Here is a 24,192-nt window from a genome sequence, read left to right as displayed (position 1 = left end):
CAATCTTCGTCAGACATCATCAATCAGAACGCTGTGGCCTGGCGCCTAGAAGAGTTTCTTCAGAGAGAGGGCGAATATAAATAGAGTTTATTATTATAATAACTGATTTGGCTCAATGCAATGCCCTAGAATTCATAAGAAATTGCGCGACCAGGGTTCAGGAAAAGCCTATCTAAGGCTGTTCTGAGATATCTATAACGGCTGCACAGCCGCCATAACTACGTGACAAAGAGACTGATGACGTACGAATCAGGAAGAATGCAAGGCAAGATCACACAAACTGTATAGTACATTTCACCACGTGTTTACGGAAGGTCTTCTGAAAACTGAATTCGAAATAGTTGGGTAGAAAGCTTATCGATGATCACCTTTAATTTCAAGTTTGCATGTAACTTTGCATTCTTAAAATTTAACATCTGACTGTTCCAGAACTGCTACACATGAAACGTGTTTTTTATTTACGTTCAAAGTACACCCTTGTTCAACATTCTTTTTTGGCGTACCTTATTAGAATATGGAAACGTTGCAAATATAATTATTATTACCATCGTAATTATTCATTTTGAGATATTACTTATGAATAGTAGATGCATTTTGGTTCTTATCACAACCGAGTGTTAGTAGGCTTGTCGCAGGAAAAAATTATTGAAATGGATAAAACAAAAGCAAAATCATGAAAAGAAGTTGGTGATTCTTTGAATAAAGAAAGTGTGTGTCTCTGTGACTGTGAGTTTTAGGCAAATGATCTATTTCTGGAACATTGGCGTTCGACAGCAGCAAATTCAGTCTGGCAATAATCCAACCAAAGAGGCCGCCATATTACGACGACTGGCGTAAACGCCCCACCACTCTGCCAAATATCGGGGCGGAGATGTGACGATTTTATAACGCAGCCTGTTAGTGGTCAGCATACCAAGCGCATGCTAAGTATGTTGGATCTTCCCTACATTTTTGGGCTCTTACCTCCTGGCTACTTGTGCTGTCGCAAAGGCGTTCCGAATCATTTGATGCATCTCATAATCGCACGCCCAGCAAGATCCCGGCAAAGATTGCTGGCAGCGACAGGCAGGACGTTTCACTTTGTAGCCATGGATCTCACCTGTGCCCCCTGCAGTGGCTGCGCGCAGACTGATTGCAACACGTGCGCTACTGGGATACGCCCCTTTGACAGCGGCTTATATACCGCGGCACTGAGCGCTGTCGCGGCACTTCGTCCTAGCTTGTCACTGACGGCGGCCCAGCACTGCTGGTGCTCGCCAGAACTTTTTAGATTGAATAAAGAAATTCCGTTGGCACACTTCGCTGAAACTTCGTGGTTCTTGCTTGCACGGAAGAACACCACACCCCCTTCCCGCCTCCCGCAATGCGTACCCCACCTGTGGACGACGAAGGTAGCGCGACGCAAGTGCAGATGGTGTTCACGTGATCACGGAAGAGAGCCTTGCGTGACAGAGGTGGGTGCATCGTAGCTATGCTGCAAAATGCCAACCTGGTTGTTTTCCCTTTAATGTGCTGTGTGAAATTTGAAAAGGAATTGCAGGCAGCTATAAGGGTGGCTTCAGGAAGCAAGAAGACGCAATTCGAAGTGCACACACCTTGCAGCTCTTTCCCACGGTATTGGCACTCCCTATATGGGAAACGGCAGTGTTGCACAATGGAACATGGAGATGTGGCTTCATTTTTCACGGTTATTTCAGAAAGCATAAATCAATTCAGAAAGCATGAGGAACTTTATTGCTTCAAGCATTGCACGTAGTGCAGTGTTTAAGGGGTTAAGAAACTCGGGTGACGCATTATGAAGGATAACAGTGGACCACGACTGGCAAAACAGCGGTTGGTCGACAAATCAATATTAAGAAAAATGCGGAAACGCAGTACATCAAATTCAGCCTGGTTGTGTATGGAGACTCGTAAAAAATAATTCGGAGAATATGAGTGGCTTGGTCTACATTTAGAGGTAACATATTACGAACATGGTATATGGGCACTAGATGCGGCCAGACATTTATTGTAGATGGCGTGAGATGCGATGAGCGGCGACGGCTAGCAAACAATACGTTCTGTCTGCCGTCGTGCCTTCATCCGTCCACTCGGCGCGTGCCTGGCACCTCCTGTTCTGTTTCAAAACATCATTCTGTGTGTTGGCGCTATAGAGCCCCTCATACAGACAGTACGCCATGCAAAAAAAAAATAAAGAAAAGAAGGAAAGAAACCGAAAAACACAATGAAGCAGAATACTACAAATTAAGAATCTATACACGTATACACAGCTGGAGTCCGTGTCCAGGTAATACTGTGATATGCACACAGGGTCGCATGAAAGGGATATTCCGCAGGTCGCGACTGGGTCCAGGCGACTGGATCCAGCTCGATGAGGAGCCATGAGTCTTCGATATATTGCAGGCGAATTAACGAGAGCAATTGTCAGGATGCTGCACGAGCACCAGAGACGTAAGCTGATTGTGCCAGATGTGGCCACTGCGGGTATTCTGTTTGGCCAGACTGTGCGGCATGGTGCGGTGATAATCTGCCGAACGCTGACCCGAACAGGGCAGGGTAGCTGTTGTAGAGATACGGGGATGTCGCCGGCCCGTGTGACGTCGGTGAGGGATAGTCGTAGGCAGTATTCGTGCCATAAACTTCACTTAGAAGTCTGAATACCACAGCGACGAGCCCGTGGCGTGAAAGGAACAACTAGGTGAACAGTGGGCGATGCTGTGCATGTAGCGGGTGTGGCAAGTGCATGCGGGGAATTTGTAGCGGTGCAGCCATTAGGCAAGGGTCTTGACGCACAGATGCACGAGGAGCTGGTGGTAGCACTGTGCAAGCAGAAAGTTGCCACGTGTCCGGTTCCTAGATGCAGAAGGCGGAGCACCAAGGCAAAGTCAGTCGCCACCGGCTCTACAACACGTACCAGGGAGGTTGCGTTGCATAGGTCGTGGGAGTCTGGTGTCGTGGAGGCGCAGAACCAGACTGACGCGACCTCTCTGTGCAAGGTGACCCCAGTAGAGGGGTAATCGCAGGTAATCGCAGAACACTTGCGGCAACGCAGTCGCAGTGGCTTCAGTCTTGTGCTGCAGACTCACGCTACTCGCAGGCCAGCGCGCGAACGACGAAAGGACTCGATAGGAGGGAGGGACAGCGCAGGTTGTGCTCTCTGATTTCTAGAAGAGCTTGAAGCCGATGAACTAGTGAGTGGTTTGTTGTAGAAGACAATGACAGCCACCTTCAGGTCATCATATAGCGTTGGCGGGTTCCGATAAGGCAAGCCTCTTGAAGAGGCTTTATGTGAGACGCGTTTGGCCAGAAATTATCGGTGTAGCCTGGCTGGTCACAGCATGGAGATGGAAGTGGGATTCTAGGAGAACAAGCCATAGGTGCGGATTCTTCTCGTATAAGGGTACTACGCCGGGCAGCGACAACATACTGTGGTGGTGACGCCTGAGTAAGTACGCCTTCGTCGAAAGACCCCGCGGAAGCGAGTCCATCACGTGGCTAGTTGAACACGGATGGCTGGGATGTAATGCCCCCTGGGGCCCTTAAGGGTAAATAAATGATGATGATGATTGCGCCGGGGCTCTGGGGGGGGGGGGGGGGCATCATGGTAGTGCCCCGACGGGCACCAGCACTGCGGGGAAGACAGATGTGAGGAGCGCGTCGAGTGAAATAGCACGACTGTGCGCTGCATGCATCCAGGTAGTCCAATGTCACCATAATGTCGAGGCCAGACGCGGCCCCACATTTATTATAGATGGCTAGACACCCGATAAATGGCAACGGCCAGAGAACAACACGTCCGCTCTGCCGCTGTGCATTCAACGCTCCACTCGCTGCGTGCCTTGCATCTCCTATAGTTTTTCAAAGCGCCATTCCATGAGGTGGCACCTCAATGGCTTAGAAAAAATGAATTAATTGACTGTATGATGCTTGCGCTGACTAACGTGATATAAAGGTGGAGGCTAATGAGCAGACTCAGCCTATACTGACGGTCGCGCAAAAAATTATGGGACGTAGACAGTCGTAAGGTTATCGGACAGAAAGATAGAAACAAGACCCAGAGAAGAAACCGGAAGAAATGCTATCTTAGTCAGAATTCAGAACTAATAGGAAGGTTTATGTTTTATGAGGGTTTGACGTCCCAAAGCGACTAAAGCTACGAGGGATGCGATAGTGAAGGGCACCAGAAATTTCGACCACCTTAGGCTGTTTAACCTGCACTGAGATCGCACAGTACACGGGCCTCTAGAATTTCGCTTCGATCAAAATTAGACCAACGCGGCTGGGATCGAACCAGCGTCTTTCAGGTCCACAACCGAGCGCCATAACAGCTGAGCCATCACGGCACTAATAACAATGGGAAGGTCATGTAACGAGAATACAGGATAGCCCACTGTTCCCGGGAAGAACACAAAGGACAATTGTATCCGATTATTTTTCTGTGTGAAGATTGATTATTTGGCTTTTTCCGTTTATGGGGACATTTAGGGACCTAAAGGACGCTACTAAGGCTGACAAAATTTAATCTCGTAACGGCTACACCAAAAAATAGTGTTTGACACTGTTTTGATGTCAATCGCGATTTAGCCTAGCCTGTGGACTCGCGCATAAAACTTCATTTGAACGGATGTACCATAGTTGGTAAATGGCGGCACCCGTATTTCCTCTTCTGTTCTTTTGTTGTCTGCAAAAAGTCCGCTTTTGGTAGAACCAAGTGGGCATGTCATTAGAAATGAGGACCCTACCTTTACAGGCGAAGGAGTATTTGCTCTCTATATCCCTTAAAAGTAGCGGAGTCGATTCCAAAGGAGAGCAACCTTAGTAGTACGCCTCAGTGTAAGGTGGGCGGACAAAATAAGAAAGTTGGAGGAGATGAGTTGGGTACAGATAACCCCCCTAGCTAGGATATATTTTTATGCTGATGATGAAAAACATTATGCAACACCCGTTTCGTGCTTCTTGTATTTAAGCACAGCTTCACACACATACAAGCACAGCTTCGTTAAGAAGCTGTGCTTGTATGTGCACAGCTTCTTAACGACGCATTCCTCTCAGTGTTCACCCATGAAGACACCACTTCCTCGCCCATGTTACAATCATCTTCCGTCACTTCCATGCCAGAAATTATCATTAATGAATCAGGCATTCCTGCCCTTTTGAATAACCTCAAAGTTACTACTAGCTCTGATCACCTTGGATTTAATAACAAAATACTGAAGAATGCCTCTCTAAACCTCTATCAAGTATTGACATCACTTTTTTCACAATCATTATCATCTGGTACAATTCCTGACGACTGGCGTACAGCGAAAGTAATACCCATTTTCAAATCCGGAGACCGCACCATTCCACTTAACTATCGCCCTATCTCATTAACCAGCAACATCTGTAAACTCCTGGAACACATAATTCATACTCAAGTAATTAATTATCTAGTGGAGCACGATATCATTTTCAAATACCAGCACGGTTTTCGCAGGGGTTATTCATGCGACACACAACTCGCTGGATTTACTAACGGCATATTTTCCGCAGTAGACGCTGGCTTACAGGCTGACGCAGTATTTTTAGACTATTCTAAAGCTTTTGATCGCGTTCCCCATCACAGGCTCCTAACGAAATTGACAAACTTAAATCTCCATCCCAACGTTATTTCATGGATAAAACAATTCCTCGATAACAGAAAACAATTCACCTCTGCCAACGGCTTTAACTCGTCTTCTGTCCCCGTAACATCTGGAGTCCCCCGGGGAAGTGTATTTGGCCCTCTGCTTTTTTTAATTTTTATTAACGATCTACCCAAGTGTGTATCGTCTCAAATTAGGTTATTCGCGGATGATTGTGTAATATATCGTAATATTACTAATGAAACCGACCGCCATTCGCTTCAAACTGATCTTGACGCTGTAACGGCTTGGTGTTCTTCCTGGCTAATGTCTCTAAAAGCATCTAAAACAAAGTTAATGTCGTTTACTAACCGTTCCACTCGAATTGCTACAACCTACTTCCTCAAAAACGATAGAGTTGAACTTACAACAACTTACAAGTACCTAGGAGTTCACTTTCAGTCTTACCTAACTTGGCATTACCATATTAACACAATCTTAGCATCAGCAAATCGCGCACTCGGCCTTCTTAGGCGTAATCTCAAACACGCGCCTTCACATTTAAAAAAACTTGCTTACATCACGCTAATCCGCCAGAAAGTTGAGTATGCTTCTGCCATATGGGACCCTCATCAAGCTTACATCATAAACAACCTTGAATCCCTGCAAAACCGTGCTGTTCGCTTCATCTTTTCAGATTATTCACGCTTCACCAGTGTCACAGCATTAAAACAACGTGCCGAGTTGGAACCGCTATCATGTCGACGCCATTTCGCTCGCCTAACCTTGCTTCACAAACTGTATCACCATCCCACCCTCCACGACGACTTCTTTTTGCCACATCCTGCAGTCTTTCCTCGCCGTGACCACGTTAACAAAATAAAACGCATCACATGCCGTTCATTGCTCTACGCGAAATCATTCATTCCTCGCACTATAATAGATTGGAATAACTTGCCATCACACATAGCTACTGAGGTTAACCCACAATCGTTTCAGCATTCGTTAAAGCAAACCATGGACTAACAGATTTGGTATTTTTGTTGTATTATGTGCATTTACTGAGTATTTTATTCTGCGTTGTTTGTTATTATTTGTGTACATTACTAGTTTTAATTCATTATTACGTGTATTTTGTTCAAATTCCTGTGCCATATTTTTTTGCTTGTAACGCCCCCCCCACCCATGTAATACCCTCGCACGAGAGCCCTTAGGGGTATTGTAAATAAATAAATAAATACCTGAAAACACATTACGATAGCTAGGAAAGCTTAGCACCATGAAGGGTTATATGAAGGCGTAAGCAGCAATCGTTGTTCAAACGCATTATCAAAGTCCCTCTGACATACGAGCGCTCACTCTCCTATTGCCAGATTTTCCGACATGATCTGGACTAAGGAAATGGCTGTAGATCTGTCATCAAGTGCAAATTACGCATGCTTAAGGCAAGTCATGAGAATCTTGACGCAGTATTTTTGGTTTGCAGTTGTGAATACCACACGGCATTTTATAAGCCAATTTAGTTTCTGCAATTGGCGTTTCTGCAATATTTATTGTGTCCGGGCAAAACTTGAGTCAGTATTTGTACATTGTTATGAATTTATGAGTGACAACATGTTCAAGTTATTCAGCTATATCTCCGAACAACTTGGAAAAACGACCTTATGCTCGGCTAAGGACAAAAATATCAGCGAGCGATTGCAAAACACCTGGAAAACTTGCTATCTGAAACGGCACACATTTAATCCTCCCAGTATTTATGTTCTTGTTTGAAAACAAGAATGTCTCAATTTATAGTCCTCTGCGTAAACTAAATTACAGTTCTCTGCCTGAAAGATTAAGGAGGAATTCCAGAAAGAAAGAGTAGTTTTTCCCGGAGCTGACGTGGAGCTCCGCTGTTCTAAACAAGCAGTAACTGAGGTTGTCCCATAAATGTGGATTCGCTCGTTTCAGAAACGAAAGTAATGCTTTCTAATTTCATGAAAAGCCGTTCCTCTTTTCGTAAATTGTGATATGAAACTTTCCGGAGCGCCTCATAGTCGTTTTCGTACAACGCAGATGCTCTCGAAGATCTTGTGCATACATTTAGCTTTTTCGCGTGTTCCAGGCATTATATTTTACTGCTATCCTGCGAGCTGGGCTTTGGTTCATTGTGTCTATGTTTGAAGAGCGTTCGAGCTCAGCTTGTTGGGGGCCGAAACACACAATGAATGCTTTCCGCTAAAATGAGCTTTAATGCCAAACAATAGCTAAATCATTCAGCAACACTGTCTAAAAGCGTAGCAATAAAATATATAAAAATAATTTTCGTACTCTCTGACGAAAGAAACGCGAACATAAAAAAAAAAACCACACTGTGAGCAGAAACGACACGTGGCATTAAACGTCGTCTACACTGCTATATCTAAATTACACAATAATAATTCATACTAACGTGATTTCAAGACTCAATAAGTCACTAAAAATAGTTTACAAAAGCTGTCTTATTCCAGCTAAAATTTGTACCATATGATCTCTGTGACGTCGTGCACAAAAATAGACCTGTTATTGAAATGTCTCCCGGAACTAAATTCTTACTAGTATTTTTTTACGAATTTAAGCTAGAGGAACACCAATCTCACTACTTCGCACCAAAAGCATTCGAAGGATGTAGTTATGGCAAGGAAGTTCCCGTTTTTTGTCCTATTCCACGAAATCGCTTTAAACTGTGCTTTCTTGTAAGATGCGCATTTGCGCTACTAAGATAGAGTATGGAAAAACAGACATATAAGGCATATTGTAATCTATTTTTAATGACAAAAAAAATGCTCTACGAGCGACTGAAAAGCACGCCCTCGGTAGCCAGTCATCTCTGTTGTATGCAAACTCAGACGTGTGAAATTAGACAGGTTGCATCAGGTGAAGCTGCTATGATCACTTAACTGAGAAATACGAGGGGGTACCCAAAAGAAACCGGACTTATTTTCGTTTGAACTTATTTGTTCACATTTTCAGCACAGACCTTTATTATCCTTCAAAGTACTCTCCACTTACAATAATGCGTTAGTCGAATCTTTCATTCCATTTTTCAAAACATTTTTTAAATTCATCTTTTGTGATGCTTGACAGTCCCTCCGTCGTTTTTTTCTTCACCTCAGCAACATCAGCGAAACGCTTTCCATTTACCTGTCTTTTCATTTTACGAAACAAAGAAAGTAGCACGTGCCAAGGTCGGGTGAGTATGAGGGTTGAGGAACAGAGGACATGCCATTTTTGGTCCGAATTTGTCTTAGAGACAGGGCTGTGTGAGCAGGGGCATTGCCATGGTGGAAAAACCAGTCACCCGTCTGCCGCAAATCAGGCCGCTTCCACCGAACACTGTTGCCCAATCTTTTCAAAACATCCAAGCAGAAAGCCTGGTTAACTGTCTGACCCTGCGGAACAAATTCTGAATGGACGACTCCTCTCACTTCGAAAAAACAAATCAGCATTGTTTCGAGGTTTGGTTTCACCTGACGAGCTTTCTTGAGGCGAGATGAATTTGAAGTTTTCCATTGGCATGACTGTTGCTTTGATTCAGGATTTAATTCAGGAACACTTGAGTTGTCCCCATAGCACCGTCCTTGAACGTCTTTCTGAATATTTCAAGAGTTTCCGTTCCACTGTTTCCGAGAAAAAATCAAAATTTCACCGGCGCATGCTGTTCACGAACATCAGCCATTGCAAAAACGACACTCACACCAAACAGTCGTCACTCTAAAACTCTGCCTAAACTAGTCTGACCTCCTTCAGCGACGGCACTCAGCTTACTGACTCAGAAATGTTCGTTCTATGCGCTCCTAGCGACAAAACGCGGCACCACAGAAGCTGTGCCGATTCAAAAAATTAGTCCGGTTTCTTTTGGGTACCCCCTCGTATGTAGGGACACAGACATTTTTGAGGACATTGTCAAACTTACAAAGCAACATTTCTCAACCCTCAATGAGGCACATAGTACTTTAAATATGGCCTCGTTTCGCAAGAATTATTGATTTCAGATGATATAATATAGCGCCTCAAACGTTTTCCATAAGTTTACATCACAACAAAGAATTTGCGTCTACTTTGTAAGTAGGAATGAAATGCAGTTTTTGAAAAATGCCTACGATCTTTATATTTTTCTTTTCTTTGTTACACGAAGCCCACTCCTCACATCTTACGAGTATCTTTTACTAAATTATTATCGCAGTTTTGATATCTTTTTGTTTGTACGGATACCTCTGGCAAAGTGTTCACTGCCAGGTACTCCGAGGCGGCGCTAATCACGTTGCATATATGCGGCATTTTTTCTCAATTTTCCAACCATATCTCAAGTGGAAATGCCTTCGTACTTTGTGGTAAAAATGCATGAAATAAAAAAGTCAAAATCTATCAGTGACTCAAAATTCGGGGCATTCGCCTTCTCTACTGCTCTATTTTTGTCGTGTATTCGGCGCGCGCCGTGAAAGTGCACTTCGTATTGCCTTCTTTCTTTTTGCGCTATATAACCACCGCAGTTTTTAATACCCAGTTTATCTTAATTTTACACGTCCCAATTTCCTCTCTTTGACTTTTTCCCGGGCTGTGATGCGTAATGATTTGGACATTAGCAAACTCAATCCGAACAAAGCTTAACTAAGGGAGGTGAGCCCAACAGAAGCGCGCTGCTGGCGACAATAAAAGTGTTTAGGAAGCGAATGAGGATTCCGGTTGGAGAGAGACAAATGCACATTTTAAATCCTCCGCAAGATCGTTCAAATTTGTATAGGGCAGAAAATTCGAACATGAAAATGGCACATTCTGGCCGCTGATGTCATGAAAATAAACTCCCAGTTACTTAATAAAGTCCGGTGATACTGCGAAAATACTCTAATATGCCGGACAAGAAGAGCGTGATCAGACGCAGTGCGCCTTTTTTTTTTAAAGAGATTGGTGTAAACTTTGCCTTCGTTAACATATATTTTTCGAAAAGAAATTGCGAGTAATCCGAGACATAAATTGGCTATGAGCGTATACAGGAAGAGAAGTCAAAATGCTAGAAAGCCTTATAATTAAATGCTTGAAAAAAAAACGGTAAAAACTAGGCCGTCATTGCAGCACCTTGCGAATATATTATTGTCCGACTGGCAGAGTACTGAGTTCGAGCATGTTTGCGCGGCAAGACTCTCGGTGCTATCTGCGTACAGAATACCGAACAAAAAACGTAACCAATTCAGAACACGAAAAGCTTGATAGCCCAGCAGATCGGCGGTAAATACCTTATCCTGCGTGGATGCCTAAACCAGGTCAAGAAAGCTGAGGTTAAAGTGGTAATGCATACGTGATGAAAGCGAATGCAGGGGTATACGAATACGCGCTTGTGTTCTCAAGTCATAATTTTTCTTTATAACCAATAAATTGCACCTCTATCAAGTTAGAGGGGATATATCTTTGCGTATTTGAGCGGTAGTGTGTAATCCTCTGCACGTTTAGTCAAGCTAATATCATGGCCTCTGAATAGCATGGTGTCCGTAGCGGGCCGGCTTCCTTCTCCGGACATCTTGATTAAACAATACACATGCAGAAAACTGTTGAGAACTGTGAGAACGAATTGTTTTCGCTTGGCTCACGCAGCAGCCTATTCGCTTAAGAAAGGCACAGCGCTGCTAGATGATTGCGTCTTTGGTGTGGTATGAGACTGTAGTGCCTCCATGAAGGAAGAGGAATTTTTGTTGCGAAAGCAACACTACCCTAGTCGCCGAGCCATTTCGCAAAGCCGAGGAAAGGCCATACCGCGCATGCGCGAGGAGCAGTGAGGACGCACAGCTGGCGCACCGCCGGCGGCGCAGCGCGAGTGACTCAGAGGTGCCGCCGCCGAGCTTGCCAGTTGCGCATGAGCAGTAGCGGCGCAGAGCTAGCTTGCCGTGGCCGCCGGCACGCCTGCTGTGCGTAGTGACGTCACTTGCTTCTCGCGCATGCGCAGTATGGTCGTGCAAGAGCATGCGAAACCACGAGCCTATGGGCGATGTAGCTCACGCAACAATATATGGCTACGCGCAGATGCTGCTTTGGCAGTCCTCCAAGTTTAACCAGAGCTAAACCACAGCAAATATTTTTTTGCTTGGGTTTAGGCAGTTGCGCATGCTCCGTATTTGTTGAGCAGCTGTTGGTGCTGCATCGAACATATTATATATTTGTGGCACTTGTTTGTTCTTGATTACTGAATATTCTCCGAGGCATTTTGATTTCTATTCTCTCGGCGCAAGCAGCTATAAAAGCGGCGAAGGCAATGGCTGCAGGCGCTATAGAATCTGGAGTTGATCTGTTCGTCCCCCATTTATCGTTGCCTCATTGATGAATCTTACTCTTGGGAAAACTGGCTGACTGAAATTTTCTCTTTACAAAGCAGGCTGTGAAGGATTTGTCTGAACCGAAATCATTGGTCTATATGCCTAAGCAGAGGAGTTTTCAAACTTAAATCAAGCAGGCAACTGGTGATTCGAGCGGAAAACCAGACGCTGTCGCTCTAATAAAGCAAGATCAAGAATAACTTTACAGTGCTAAAATAAAAAACTGTGGAATTTACAAAGAAATCGCCCGCTATTCTTTATCTATCACTATAGAACATACTGAGTCTCAGTGATACGACATACCATTGTGGTATAAAGTATTACGTTTGATTAAATACAATTTACAGCCTATTACAACAGAAAAGTGACATATCATATGCCAAGAGAAATTCAAACTCGAAATTTCGTGATGCACTCTTGTTGTAAATTCACAGACGAAATAATACATTTGTGCTAGAAACAACCATACCATATAACTTTTAGCGCGCTTCCAAAAAGTAGCTCCAAGACGACTGGATTGTAGATATAAGAAATTTGCACCCCCTATGATTCATTTACAAGAAAGCAACACGTATAGTAGAAAGGAAAATCTGGCCAGCTGTCTTTGAGAATATTTGCTTAAAATTAATTAAAAAACATAGAGGCTAAACAACATCCACTAGGTGTTTTATTGGCTTTAAAACATTTAACCTATTAAATAATAATAATCATCATCATCATCAGCCTGACCCCGCCCACTGCAGAGCAAACGCCTCTCCTATGTCTACCCAATTAACCCTGTAGTAGCCAACGCATCCCCGCAAACTTCTTAATCGGATCCGCCCACCTAACTTCCTGCCGCCCCCTGCTACGTTTGCATTCTCTCGGAATCCACTCCGCTACCCTTAAGGACCAGCGGTTATCATGCCCTTGCATTACATGCCTTGCCCAAGCCCATTTCTTCCTTTTAGTTTCAACTGGGATGTCAATAACCCGCGTTTGTTCCCTCACCCACTCCGCCCGCTCCCGGTCTCTTAACCTTACACCTATCATTTTTTTTCCATAGCTCGTTAAACTTAAGCCCTAACTTTGTTAAGGCTTAAGTTAAGCTAAAGTTACACCTATCGTTTATTTTTCCATAGCTCGCTTAACTTAAGCCTCAACTTTGTTAAGGCCTAAATTAAGTTAAGTCTTATCTTTGTGTCCTTAACTCAAGCTGAACCCTCTCTGTTAGCCTCCACGTTTCTGCCCCTAGGTGAGTACCGTTAAGATAGAGCTGTCGTACACTTTTCTCTTGAGGGATATTGGCAAACTGCCATTCAGGATTTTAGAGAACCTGCCATATGCGCTCCACCCAATTCTTATTCTTGTAGTTATTTCCCTCTCATAATCCGGACCAGCGGTCACTACCTACCCTAAGTAGACATATTCTCTTACTACGTCCAGCACCTCGCTAATAATTGCGAACTGCTGTTGCCTTACTAGGCTGTTAAACATTACTTTGGTTTCCGGCATGTTAATTTTTAGTGCCACCGTTTTGCTCTGCCTGTCTAACTCATTGATCATGCTTTGCGGTTCACGTCCTGAGTGGCTTAGCAAGGCAATGTCATCAGCGAATCGCAAATTACTCAGGTATTCTCCATTAACTCTTACCCAAACTCTTCCCATTTCAGGCCCCGGAATACCTCCTGTAACCAGGCGGTGAATAGGTTTGGCGAAATCATGTCTCCCTGCCTGACACCTTTCCGTTATCACAAAATGAACAAGGGAGGGGAAAACCTCAGGTTGCTTGAGCCAACGTTTCGACAAGAGGACTTGTCTTCGTCTGGGCAAAGCGTTCATCATTGGCAGGGATTAAATAGGGCCTTCGCTCCGGTGAGGAAGGCCCCGGGTGGGGGAAGGAAAGTGGTGTGAGAGGGGATGCGTGTCAGGAAGGGGAGGGAGGTGAATCTTTATTCGTTAAGCTGCTATAGTGGAAAAACTTATATCCGGGGTGTGTGTAATGAACAAAGGCTTTGAAGGGGTTGCGACGGGGGCAGGCGCTGGGTGGACCTGTAAAACTCAGATAAGAGGATTAGTCAGCGTGGCACAGGGAAATGAGAACAAGGCAAACAAAATAGGCTGGCACTGGAAGGAGAAAGAAAGGGGGGGGCATTTCTAAGGAAGGGCAAGGCAGGGGGGGGGGGGGGGGGGGGGGAATGGCTCGAGTTCAGAGAAAGCCAAAAGGTGGGAGCGGAGGGGGTAACAGGAATGTCACGGTTTTCGAGAACTGATAGTAGGTGATTATGGGGGAAAAAATGAACAAAAGAAGAGGGTGAAAAGGCCGGAAATGGGGTGGAAGATATGGCGTGGGAAGGGTGCAAACAGCGATAATATACTTATGCGAGGCTCTAGGAAATGGTCTGACCACGTGCAAGACATTTGTTAATTTAAAATTATGCTAACCCTGGAATGTACCTGAGAGATTCCAGGTTTCCTCTGGACATGTTAATCCCTGTTGGTTGCAGTGCTTTAAATTTGTGGATTAGGAATGCTTCTCTGTATTTTCTGTCCCTAGTCGATTTGAAGCCTGACTGAAGAATGAACAATTTGAGTTCACCGAATTTGTGATGGCGTTGATTAAAATGGGTCGACACTGCCTTCTGTTCATTCCGTGTTGTGTCAGCCCGGTGCCCGTTTAATCTGGCACTCATTGTTTGCCCGGTTTCTCGGAAACCATGACATTCCTGTTACCCCCTCCGCCCCTACCTTTTGGCTTTCTCTGAACTCGAGCCATTCCCCCCACCCCCCCTGCCTTGTCCTTCTTTTGAAATGCCCCCCCCCCCCCCACCCCCCCCCCCCCCCCCCCCCCCCCTTTCTTTCTCCTTCCAGTGCCAGCCTATTTTGTTTGCCTTGTTCTCATCTGCCTGTGCCACGCTGACTAATACTCTTATCTGAGTTTTACAGGTCCACCCAGCGCCTCCCCCCCGTCGCAGCCCCTTCAAGCCTTTGTTCATTACACACTCCCTGGATATAAGTTTTTCCACTATAGCAGCTTAACGAATCAAGATTCACCTCCCTCCCCTTCCTGACACGCATCCCCTCTCACACCACTTTCCTTCCCCCACCCGGGGCCTTCCTCATCGGAGCGAAGGCCCTATTTAATCCCTGCCAATGATGAACGCTTTGCCCAGACGAAGACAAGTCCTCTTGTCGAAACGTTGGCTCAAGCAACCTGAGGTTTTCCCCTTCCTTGTTCATTTTGTGATCGCCAAGCATCTCTCTACCTTTCCGTAATGGAATTTTATTTTGACTTTATGGAGGACTATAGTCGCTGTGCAATAGTTATTGATATCTTCCAATATTTTCACATAACACTCTTCCAAACCCTGGTTCCGCACTGCCTGCATGATAGCTGAGGTTCTCACTGAGTCAAACACTTTCTAGTAATCAATGAAGGCTATATATAGGGGTTAGTTATATTCTGCGCATTTTTCTGCCACCTGATTGATAGTGTGAATATGGTCTATTGTCGAGTATTCTTTACGAAAGCCTGCTTGATCATATCATTTTTTTTTTATTGAATTCTAAGGTTGTGTTCACTCCATTAGCGATTACCGTAATAAATACATTGTAGGCAACGGACAGCATGCTGATCTGTCTCTAATTCTTCAAGTCCTTGACGTCTCCTTTCTTATGAATGAAGGTAATGTTAGCGTTCTTCCAAGCTTCTGCTACTGTCGAGTTCCCAATGCATTGCGTCTGCAGGGTGGCTAGTTTTTCTAGCACAATCTCTCCTCCGTCCTTCAAGAAATCTGCTGTTACCTGATCCTCACCAGCTGCTTTCCCCCTTTGCATTGCTCCTAAGGCTTTGTTTACTTCCTCCTTCGTTACTGGCGGGATGTCCCATTGCTGTGCTCGACTGCCTCTCTCAGTAACTTGACGATTACATTCGGTACTGTATAGATTTGTGTAGAACTCTTCAGCGACTTTAACTGTCTTATCTATATTGCTAATGACATTGCCCCCTTTGTCGCAAGCGTCTGGTATTTACCTACGCCCAGTTTTCTCTTCACTGCTTTTAGGCTGCCTCCGTTCTTCAGAACATGCTCTATTTTCTCCATGTTAAGCTTTCTTATGTCGGCTACCTTTCGCTTATTTATTAACTTCGATAGCTCTGCTAGTTCTATGCTGTCTGTGGAGTTGGGCGCCCTCACGCTTTGGTGTTTCTTAATCACATCTTTAGACTCGTGAGGTAGCTTGCCGGCATCCTGTCGAACCATCCTACCACCTACTTTTGCGGCGCACTTAACGATAGCTGTCAGATTACCATTTTTAAACACTACGGTTTTCTTCAGTTAAAGCGGAGAATCTGTTCTTCAGTGACATCCTGAATTCCTCTACCTTCACTCTTAACGCCCTTATTAAAAGCCTTTCCTCCGTTTCCTCTTCAACTGTAAGCACAAACGAGACCTTACCATTCTGTTGTCGCAACAACGGACCTTTCCGAGGACCTCCACGTCCTCTACGATGCCAAGTTGAGCGCATAGACAGTATAAAGTCTATTTCATTTTTAGTCTCATTATTTAGGCGCTTCCACGTCCACTTCCTTTTTGCTCGTTTGCAGAAGAAGGTATTAAATCAAGACATTATCAAAACTTGAATGCTATGAAATGCGTGCAACAGTGTCAGAACACACATGAGTGAAGCTTACTGGCACGCATTCAAGCAGGAAAGTCGCGTAAAGAGTTTTTGAACTTATTTGTGACCAAGTGAGTAGCTAGGATGCTTAGAATGGTGAATATGTGAATAACGTTGCTCACACTTGTTTCATAACGAGAAAGCCCAAAATAAAGAAAGCAAGCAGAAAAAACAGAAAAAAAGAAAGATTCAAAAAAAGAAATATTGAAAATGGCAATTTGTTCCTCACCGGCGTCAAATTTGTTTTTGAATTACTTGTTATCTTCTCTTTTACGCTGTAGCCATGTGGAGTGAGCAAATAACTTTAATTATCATAACTTAAAATACCACTGTGAGCTAACTCTTAAACACAAATACATTTGTTATAATTTTACTGAGTACGTCATGACGTAACGCTGCCAAACGGACATTTATTGAAGCTTACTGCTTCGACATAAGCGCAGTCGAGAAAAACGGCAGGTTCCTGTTTTGTTTTAAGGTAGCATACTTAACTACTGCAAGTACAGTCGGGGCAAAATTCTCTGGACCACGTGTTTCTCAAACGAAGCAGATAGCTCTATTGTTATTCTGCAGCTGGACACCACACCTGTGGAGGTGAAAGTCAAAATTATTTGTTTTCGTTCCCACAAGTGTGGTCTCTAGCCGGCGGCTACCAGTAGATCTATCGGTCTCGTTTGAGCAACAAGCGGCCCAGAGACTTCTGTCCCCGACTGTACCTTAGCCACATTTGGTAGGGAGCAGAATACACAGAATGAACATCCTTGCTGCTGTCAAGCCTTCACTGTAATGTCGTCTAAAGTAGACTGCTTTTGTGAAGTGGTGCATTTCCTGCACTATTCGGGTCTACAAAAGCCAATCACAAAGTTATTCTAGCAAAACCTTGAACATTTCGCTCACAGGCTTCAAATAAAATATGTGAACCAAGCTCTATCTAACAAGTTACAATCTCATGCTTAAGTGCACTTTTATCTGAGGACCATGATAGGTTTTTATCTTGTGCTACGTGTACATCGCCTTTGGCAAGAGGAGGGAAGCATAGAGATAGATGTAAAAAAGAAGTCGTTATTGATTGCAATGGATGAGAGGCTTCAATGGGCGCCGGTTTCATTTGTATGCTTCAGCATTCTTTATAGCCACTTTAAGATAACCCCACACGGGCTAAAATTTCAATTTGCCGAAATGAAAACATGGCGTCATGAATTTCAGGCGGAAGGCACAAGCACTTGCTTATCTTTTTTTCGTAGCGTCCGAACTGCTCAGGAATACAAAGGCAAGTACAGTTACATATTAAAAAAAAACGGGGCGCAGCTTTAGAGACGTGCTCTTTTTCTCAGAGTTGAATGGCTTTTCGAGCAATAAAAGACCGAGTCAGAATTAAGCTAAAATAATATTGTTCCTGTTCCTGTCCTTTTCTAAATTCCCAAGCCATAAATCTGAACGCGGGCAGGAGAGGGGCGATGGAAAATCTTATATACCCGGCCTTCCCGCTGGGAACTGTGCTTCATCATGTACACAATGATTAAACTAGTCCTTTTTTTATCGACCGCTGTGGCTGTCTCAAATTCTGCAGAAGACAGTGCTCTGAAAGATGCATGGAACGCCTTCAAAACAAAATACGGTCAGTAATCCATTTTGTGCTAGGTAGTTGAGTTTTTGGCTTGGTACACTAGTTTTAAAATATGCTACTGGCATAGTGCCTTTCTCTTAGCAGCTCTCCACGAAAAAAAATAATGGCCGGTGTTAGGTCTCAGGGGAAATTGCTTGAAAAATATATCATCGAATGTGCCGTGCGTTCTCTGGCAGAATTAGTATGAAACTCGCAGCATACGAATATATTCAGCTCACCAAAAGCTATGCGAACCCATGGAGTGAAAGACTTAAGAAATAAAACTATTTTGCCAACTTAAGTGTGCAGCTGGGAAGTTATCAGTGAAGGTGAGCCTCCTTTTAAAGAACCAGATAACACAGCTGAGTTTTCCACTAACATTTTCAATTTCTCTTGTATTTTACTGTGTAGCAAAAGCCTCCGTGTCATGCATGTCAACGAAAACGCATTTTCCCTCAATCTCTCCCAGGACGAAAGTACAAATCTGCTGCTGAAGAAGACGAGAAAAAGATGATATTTGCCAAAAACAACAAGTATATTACAGAGCACAACAAAAAGTTTTCCAACGGTGAGGCCTCCTACGAACTAGCCATGAACGAATTTGGAGACATGGTGAGTATAAAATAGGATTTTATCAAGCCGTTCATTAACGTGTTGACACACAAAAAGACTAGGCTTTAATTAGTCAAATATATTAGATTTTAGCGATGTAAGGGGTGGGCTGTGTTATGCCGCGCCAGCTCAGTTAGAAGCTTAGAAAATGCATTATGATACTTTTAATAAAATGTCAGTACATTTCTATAAAGTAGTATAGTTATGACAGCTTTTTCTACTGACGTCCGAAATTTCTAAAATAGCTACAAAATAAGAAGACCACAGCGCTAAGTCGCTGCTGCACATATAAATGTAAACCACCACTGCTGAGCTCTTTTGGGGAGATTCGGTCACATAAAGTCTTTCATCTGATAGACAACAGTTCAATGCCTTCTACTGACTGTTTAACAACTTCAGTGAAGTCACTTTTTAGAGTTCATAAAATTATATTAACCTTTCCTCGCTAAACGCTTCCAAATCCGTCCGCTACACGCATCATTAAAAAAAACCCTCAAAGGCAGCTCCAGAAGCCCAATCAAAATTCATGGAGTAGTGTCCCTGTGCCCGTGGCATTATTTACGCCTCTCCTAGACGCCTAGGCGAGCCTCCAGAAGACACTGATCACATTTACCTTGCGCCACTTTTCCTGACGCTAAGACTGCGCCGTTTAGGTTCCCCTTTTTCTTCAAAAATGCTTTTTTTTATTGTCTTCCAAAATAATTGCGTCCAAGAGACTGACAAAATTTGTTGCATATATCGCAGTTTTCATGTGTTTCGAAGGGAAGAATGGGCGGCAGGAAGCTTTGCACTAGAAGGAAATCAGATCACATATGGTTGAGAAGTTATTTCCATACTTTTTCATGCACGGCTTGACTTAATGAACAGAAAATGAAATATAATGTATGGTTGCTTTCAAAAATTTTTTTATTCCCAGTCAGCCGAAGAGTGGAAGACCCTTCATAGTTGTCTTTATTATGACGTTAAGGAAGATAATGCGACGATGTATGAGCCTCCAAAGGACTTCGATAAAAACAGTTTACCCAGTGAAGTAGACTGGCGCAAACAGAACATTGTGACCGGTCCCAAGAACCAAATGCTCTGTGGCTCCTGCTGGTCATTTGGAACGGTGAGAAATATTTTTTCTTGAGAAAATTAATATTGTCTTGCAGTAGCTGTGAATCTAGACCAGTGTAGCTAAAACCAAACCACACTGGCCTTCAGTTTTCTAAATAAGCTACCTTAAGGCGGTGTGCATACGCGTGAAATGTTTGTTAGCAATGGTATGTGTCACAATAATACAATAACGACTTAAATTCGATTATAAATTGTATATCATCGGTTACTAAAACTATTACGGAAACTATATTGTAAGAACTGCCAGCCCAGGGATGTGTATCACTACAGTAGCATTCAGACCCCCTCCTGAGCCGGAACCAGGCCTAGAGCCCCTAAGCATATATATTGTGTAAGGAACCATTCATTGAAGAGAATATTATATCCGAACTATTCAGTGCATATTCTAAAACCAAGAATGCTACAGCTATTGAGGGCCTAAACATGGTATAATCTCGACAAGGTCGAGGAAGTCCGGACGGTGGCAGTGCATGCACCTCACGTTTCACGTTAGGCCCATCAGGAAATGCTATTCACACAGCATTACTTCGTAGTTAGCACAACGGCGATGTAATAGATGCTGCACAACGGCTTGAAAGGGCAAGCATTTTCTACCCTTTCTTTCAAAAGCTTTTTTTTTTGCACAGATCGCTGTTAGAATGGCTTAGTTGGTGAAGGAGGAAATATTCCTGCGCGTTTCTTCTGAATAAACTTTTCTGTCTCTCTCTTGAATGCGTTTTTGTACGCCATCAGCGTGCTCTGATAGCCGTAAATGATAATATTTTTTTTTATTGTGACAAGTAATGTACGAGCTTTTTCTCCTCCTAATGATTGTGCCAACTATATATTTGTAATTTAAAATTAGTTCTACCTGAACAGCGGATTCGTGCAAAATTTATGCCATTGATTTGACGTCCGCTGCATCGTAGTGCACAAAATATTCTTGCTTTATACATAAACAAACCACGACTAACGGATGTGAAATTCGACAGCGCGTTGGCCGAACTCATTGATTCGAAAGTATTTGGCGATTAAGTGCCGCTTTAAAAACAATGTCCAGGTTCACGCAAGGGATAAAATAGGTCGCCGATAGCATTCATGGTAGTTCTAGTAGGCAAGATTGTTGGGCCAACATTCATCTGACTGTGGCTTTGTAAGTATAGTTTGCTTGCACTGCTTCCCAGTTGCAGTGGCCTTGCACAGAATGAATAATTTGCGCCTTTATTTCGAGACCGTTCGTTGCCCACTGGTTAGAAATAGTTTACTTTGTACTTCCTCAGAAATTACTTAGGTAGCGGTAACGCGTTCAAGCGTAAGAGGGAAAGAGCAGGAAAGAACGAAGGCGAAGTCCCTACGCTAAAAAATCAAGAAACGTAGAAAGGACAAAGGAACCGCCGATGGAGTGATGGGAGGAAAGGCTGTCCACCTAGTGCCATGGGAGGAAAGGCTGTCCACCTACTGCCTCAAAGCTCAGCGGGAGCTCATCGAACGGGCTAGCAGGCCAAGAAGATTCCCGGAACACAGGGACAGACCAATTAACTTTAGTTAGAACGAAAATGGCTGCTTAATCATCATTATTCGGAAAAAAAAAGAAGTGAGAGCACGTGGAAAAGAAGAACAAGATTAAAGACAAACTAAAAGAGAAATGGGAAGCTGTAAAAGAAAAACTCAGCAGAAGGTGCAACATGGAGAAAGGGAATACAAATGCTAGGCGTATGCTGTCACTTTTTCATTCCCGAGGCCTAATATCTGGACGGGCAAACAACAGGCAATCTGACCGGTTTCGTTGCCCACTGCAGCCCCTGTTAACGGGACTAGGGCTCCGAATAATAGCCGCCGGGACGCCACCTTTGGAAATTGCTGCCAGTGAACCTTCATCTTATCATCAAAGGCTGCACAGTATCAGCTGCCGGTATAAGGACGAGGAGTCAGAACAACGCCACTATTTTTTTAAAAGAACCATGTCACTAGCCCATAGGAGCTTCTACTCTTCGATGGGCGACGCAGCGCGTCGATGTGTCTCCCATCTTCCGCCACGTGAATCAAAGCTGAGAACAGTATTTTCTCCACTAAGATGACTTTTTATAAACCTGCATTTTGTGTGTGCATCGTGTGCTCTTATATATACTTGGTGCCAGAAGTTTAAATCTGTTTGCGAACTCTGCGGGGCAAATCGTGTTTCACATAGATTGTGTTATTATGTTGGCGTGCACAAATGAAGTGAACTCGGGTTCTATTCGAAAACGAGGGATCCAAAATATGCATTGTATGATAGCCTTCAACACATCTACCAGTCAGCAGGAGTCACAAGAACAGTAACAAACGTTTAAATGCGCACAGATGGCCTCAGCAAGAAAACAGTTGGCTTAAAAATAAAAGCAGTTGTAAAAATGGGAGCACAAATTTAAGAAAAATGGGTAAAGGTACCGCCAACGAAAATAAAACAATAGTATCCTTGGAAGTAGTACAGATAAGAGAGGCATAAGATTGTGGAGAAAAAGTTTGCCTTCGGCAGACTGAGCCAGTATAGACCGGTTGTGAAAAATGGTGTTCGGAACTTCAGAATCAGTGTAGCTTATATTTAAAAAAAAAAGGCTTAATTTATGCGCCACTTACGTTGAAAATATTTGGAATCGTAACACGCGAAAAATTTCCGCAAGCGCATTATTGAAAAGGAAGTTGCTTAAGAACGCAACTTTTCACATACCTAATGGCTGCACTACAACATTCAATATCAACCAATAAACCAATCGATAATAAAGCCACCCGACTGGTTTTCTACCGCAGTCTTAACCCAGTGGAATCGAAATGATGACTTCGAAACAAATAGAGAGGACAGTTACCTCCGGCTTAAGAGAATTACGCGGTAGAGTGGTGGGTTTGGCTTTCCATTCTGAGCAGTCTGACGCCTTTGAACGCGTTTTCATTTTTTTTTTCAAATTGTTTCGAATAATTAATTGACCATTTACGCACCCTAAATTTCCTTGCACCATTAAGGACTGGCTTTTCACTCTCAATGATTTCACACCAGTGAACGCCCCTTTTTGCAATTTTTTCATTTCTTCAGTTCCTTATTCAATCAAGTATTCAATTAATTACATAGATTTCATTAACTCATCAATGGCTATCCCACACCAATCAATCATCAATCACTAAAGTCCCAAATTACCACGATGAGATTTTTTTACTCAGAGCCCGGTTATAGGTAACCGGATCGTATCCCTATAACAAGATAGGCTCTACCTTAACTATTACATTTATGCTGCACAAAATGCTCAATCGTACGACACCAATTACAACATCCTGAGGGAAGCCGTTGGCATGAAAAGATTTTTTTTTTACTGAGCCCCTGTTTGTTTTCGGCATGCGGTTCCGACTATGCCGATTGATTTTCGTTCGAACGAGCTGTATGTGCTGTAGGGTAATTATTGTTCTACTACTCAACGGAAGATTAGACCGTTTGCATCAAAATGGCAATAAGAACACTTTAATATATTCCCCAGTTGCCTCACAGTTAAAAAGTGATTCTAGAGGCCCGTGTATGGTGCGATGTCAGTGCACATCAAGGAACTCCACGTGATGGTGGTGGTGGCAGAACTTTATTTATAGCGTATATAATATAGAGGAGCGACCCGAAGCCTCACCCCGCTTAAACGACGGCCGCCATTCCTTGGGCAGTGGCGGTGGTCAAAATTGCCGGAGCCCTTCACTACGGCGTCTCTCATAGCCTGAGTCACTCTGGGACATTAAATCCCATGAACCAAACCAAACCAAACCAAACCAAACAGAACAGTATGTCTAAGAAAGATGGGCTAGTGCCTTGTGGTTATGTCTACATGTCGGTGAAGGAATGCGTGAAAAAAAATCGTATTTTTGCGTCGTGTTTTTTTGTGAGTACTCATATTGTCACAGTGACGGTAGTCCAGCGGTGAGCAAGACACCAACAAGACTCGGAAACGAAGCTCTTTATTTGGGCTGACTTGCGCTCGCAAAAGAACTGAATCACTCGGCGGCGCCGTAAGCAACAAACGTGCTCGTCAGTCGTCGAACAACGAATGCTCGCCGCTCGCGGCATCGTTCAATTTAAAGCCGGAAAGGAAACTTCGAGATAACTGGTCAAGTTTACCTACAGGGATCTGGAAACACGTAGATGCAGCTCTTCAAGGCTGTGATCAATCGAGTCCGGTCGCTACTTGCGTCACGAACAACAATGATAACATCCCTTTGCTGCGGTCTCGAGCGCGAACGAACGGCCACTACAGTGATACGTGGCAATATTTATGGTCATTTT

At 43.7% G+C, this 24,192-nt stretch overlaps 1 protein-coding gene across 1 annotated transcript in view; it reads left to right on the top strand.

Annotated features, from left to right (window-relative positions):
• The window catches only part of LOC149359434 (digestive cysteine proteinase 3-like), a 38,404-nt gene that overhangs the window by 2,083 nt on the left and 12,129 nt on the right, over window positions 1-24,192 (top strand). The window contains exons 2-3 of the mRNA XM_089567681.1: window positions 18,664-18,806; window positions 19,723-19,914. Coding sequence (XP_089423807.1) covers window positions 18,664-18,806; window positions 19,723-19,914 — 335 coding nt within the window. The remainder of the gene's footprint in view (window positions 1-18,663; window positions 18,807-19,722; window positions 19,915-24,192) is intronic.

The sequence above is a fragment of the Amblyomma mixtum genome, chromosome 2, assembly GCF_055824585.1.
Source record: "Amblyomma mixtum isolate Tamu chromosome 2, ASM5582458v1, whole genome shotgun sequence".
Lineage (NCBI taxonomy): Eukaryota > Metazoa > Arthropoda > Arachnida > Ixodida > Ixodidae > Amblyomma > Amblyomma mixtum.
Note: the sequence above shows the minus strand (reverse complement) of the source record. Positions and strands in the feature narration are given on the sequence as shown.